At 39.7% G+C, this 3318-nt stretch overlaps 1 protein-coding gene across 1 annotated transcript; it reads left to right on the top strand.

Moving 5' to 3' along the window:
* The first annotated feature begins 677 nt into the window (after window positions 1-677).
* LOC136252452 (uncharacterized) lies at window positions 678-2936 on the top strand. The gene is made up of 2 exons (XM_066044881.1): window positions 678-1675; window positions 1903-2936. The coding sequence occupies exons 1-2, from the start codon at window positions 723-725 to the stop codon at window positions 2795-2797; spliced, it is 1848 nt and encodes a 615-aa protein (XP_065900953.1). The 5' UTR covers window positions 678-722; the 3' UTR covers window positions 2798-2936.
* The last annotated feature ends 382 nt before the right edge of the window (window positions 2937-3318 follow it).

The raw sequence follows: 3318 nt of genomic DNA, 5'->3' as shown, positions 1-3318 counted from the left end.
CCCATTTTGCAGCTTGCCTGATACAGTCAACCTCGGTTTAAAAACTATCTAAAATGGGGGGAAACTTAGTTGTTGGCTACTTGCACAGTGGATGCTGTGGAAGGTAAGGAATTGGTGTAAAACGTATGAAAATTTGGTACACATAGCTTCAACCGTTGGCGAGCTACAACACACTAAATACTTAAAACCGCCGTTTCTCGATACTTTTAAATAGGCGATTAGCCCGGTTTTCCCAGACTGGGTCACAATTATGATATCTGCAGCTTCACATATCATAAAGTCACTGCTCCCACATGAGCATTGTGATTCCAGTTCCAAAATGGCAGCTCCATTAAATTTTGTGATTTTGTTTATGCAATGAGAGTCTTATACGTAACTGGAATACTTACCACGTTGTAATCAGCTACACCCACTATCAACGACAGGAAACCAAAAAAAAACAAGAAACCAGGAATAAACCTATATAGTCTACATAGACAAAAGTTTTTTATAAATATACAATGACTTCACTTCTCGAGTTACATGTAATGAGGTAAGTCCATAATATCATCATACAGGAATGAAATTACAAAGTGATTTTGTCATCACTGCAGCTGTCACAGTAGGTTCTTCTTTTCAGGGTATTTACCTGCATGTAATGTGGTCAGTCTGCACAGCTATAAATGCACTGGCTTCATTTTATGTCTCAAGTCACTTTTGAGGCACTGAAGTTGTAACCTGTGATGGCTGATAAAACTGGAGTGGAATTTCTTGCTGCATGGGAACAACTTGATGATGCTAGCAAAAATAAACTGTTACAATCAATACAAGATGATCCCCTATTTGAGCAGCCCAGAGTCACTTCATGGGATACAAAAGGAGCAGCAGATATAGAGTCAATTGAGGCAACAACTCCAAACTTATATTCTGACGTTCAGCTGCGTCCTTACCTCAGCTATCTCTACTATTACCCCACCATCCAATGGAGTCTGGACAAGACCCCAGACACTGATAACTACTGGGTAGGATTGTATGCTAAAGATGAAAAGAATGACAAGAAGTATTTAGCGTACCAGTGGATACGCAAGACAGCTCAAGGCTCCTACAAGGTTGGCAAATTAAAAACCACCGAATACAAGTATGGTAGCAGTCGAATAGAGGAATATGAGGTCCGCATTTTCAAGCAAGGCTACCAACGCCTGGATGCGCAAAGCAATATTCTCAGGGGAGTAGTCAGCCATTTACCAACTAACATTTTCTCACCAGGTGCCGGAAAGCTGATCTCTAGCCAAGATAGAAGACAATCTGATGAAGAATTGGATAGATTTCTTGCTGGGATACAAGGAGATGCCAACACCACTGCATTATCTAAGTTTAGTTCACCTGCAGATGTCCTCAAACAATGGGCCACCTTTACACAAATTCAAAAGCAGCTGATGTTTCCCATCCTAGAACAAGACTCACTACCAGAAACAATAAAGAAGCCAGGTGACAGAGGGACAGATCGTCCAGAGCCAAATGTTTACTTTGCTGATCACAGTAAACTAGAAGGAGTTGCAGACCCCAGTGAAGCTCCTAGTCAAATTGTGTTAACAATAACACTAGATTACAGCTCCACATATACTTACCCTGAAGTTGATGTAGAAAATGAAGTTCCCAGTGACGGGGCATGGTTGGGAGTGTATCGTACTCAACGGTAAGTCATTCACTATATCATTCAACCATTTTAACTTAGGTGATTGTACGACGCAGGCATTGAACTACAAACACTTAGCTCCATAGAAAATTTGAGCTGTAGAGCATGAGGAACATAACAAAGCTTTTTCGTCCACTGTATTTAAAATATAAACAAAATATTTATGGAATAAATTGCATTTCATGTTCTGCAGCATTGTAACAATTATTCTTGTTGTGTTTCTATAGTACAACAGATTTTGGTCCTGATGGATACATTAAATCACAATGTGTGGGTAGAGGTCAGAAGGGGTCACACGAGCTGTCTTACATAAAGGAGGACAATCCTGGACCAACAAAGAGCACATACATTGGACCAATTTTTGACAAGAAAAACCAACAACTTGGAATAGCTGCTACCACCATTGGTGCAGTAATATCTGTAGACCCTCCTTTACCACCGGCTATCTTTAAACCAGATTTTGATAAAGACGAAAGCCTTAAGTATGCCAAACTAAGCAACCTTGCTTATGAAGAATACTGGATCATTCAACAACAAATTGCCAATTATGGTCTTGCAGTTGACATGCATATCTATGATGCTAAAACTGATACACACGGCTTTATTGCTAGTGATGATGAGTCAGTGGTGATTGCATTTCGCGGTACTAACTCCTATACTAACAAGTGGACAGATATTAAGTATCTCAAGGAGAGGATTGTTGAGGGCCAACCATATTTTGCTCACATTGGTTTCTTACATGCATTCAGGAAAGTCTACGATCATATTGAAGCCCACATAAAGCCCTTTATTGGTAAAAAGAAAATTTACACTACTGGGCATAGCCTTGGTGCAGCCCTGGCATCACTCCTAGCATTTCAGATCTCTCACAAATATGAGAATGCAAAACCAATTCATTATGTGTTTGGGTGTCCGCCAATTGGTGATATCAATTTATCAGAATATTTCAAAGAAAAGCGTTCTCACATAATCACCATTCAGAATGACCATGTTGCAACTGGTCCAGTCATCTACGTATTGGCAGTATGGGGATTCTTTCAGCCCTACCAACTGATGTTCCTCCCTGAAGTCGGTAGCCACAGCATTCTTGACTATATTGCACAGTTGGAGAAACTTCCCTAGTAACTTAACATGTGTAGCAAACTATAGTATTATAACAATACATATTGTATCTGCATCTCTTGGACTTTTGTAACACTGATCGAAATGTTAAAATTGTACAAGAGATTTTAGTTATAATATCGGAATAGATCAATAATAACCTTGCTGCATCAAACAATATGCCCATGGTAAATTTCACACATCCAACTCTCCACCCACCCACCCACTCTCTAACTTGCCTACTTGCACACACATGCATGTGAACACACTATACATACAAATGTACTACACACACTCTTACACACACACGCTACACAGTTACTTACTCACACGCACGCTACACACAACACACACACACTACACAGAAAGTTGCTTGCATATGGAGTCCACTTATTCTTCACAAATATTTCAAATCTACATGACGATTGACTTGGTATCGACACATCTTATGAATCCTCTCATGGGCAACCTCAGCTCCAAATTTGAGAATGCTGCAATGATAGAACACAAAATAAATGATTAGTTACACAATATGTACTTAG

The sequence above is a fragment of the Dysidea avara genome, chromosome 4 (genome assembly GCF_963678975.1).
Source record: "Dysidea avara chromosome 4, odDysAvar1.4, whole genome shotgun sequence".
In the NCBI taxonomy this organism is placed as follows: domain Eukaryota; kingdom Metazoa; phylum Porifera; class Demospongiae; order Dictyoceratida; family Dysideidae; genus Dysidea; species Dysidea avara.
This window is presented reverse-complemented; position numbering and strand designations above follow the sequence as displayed.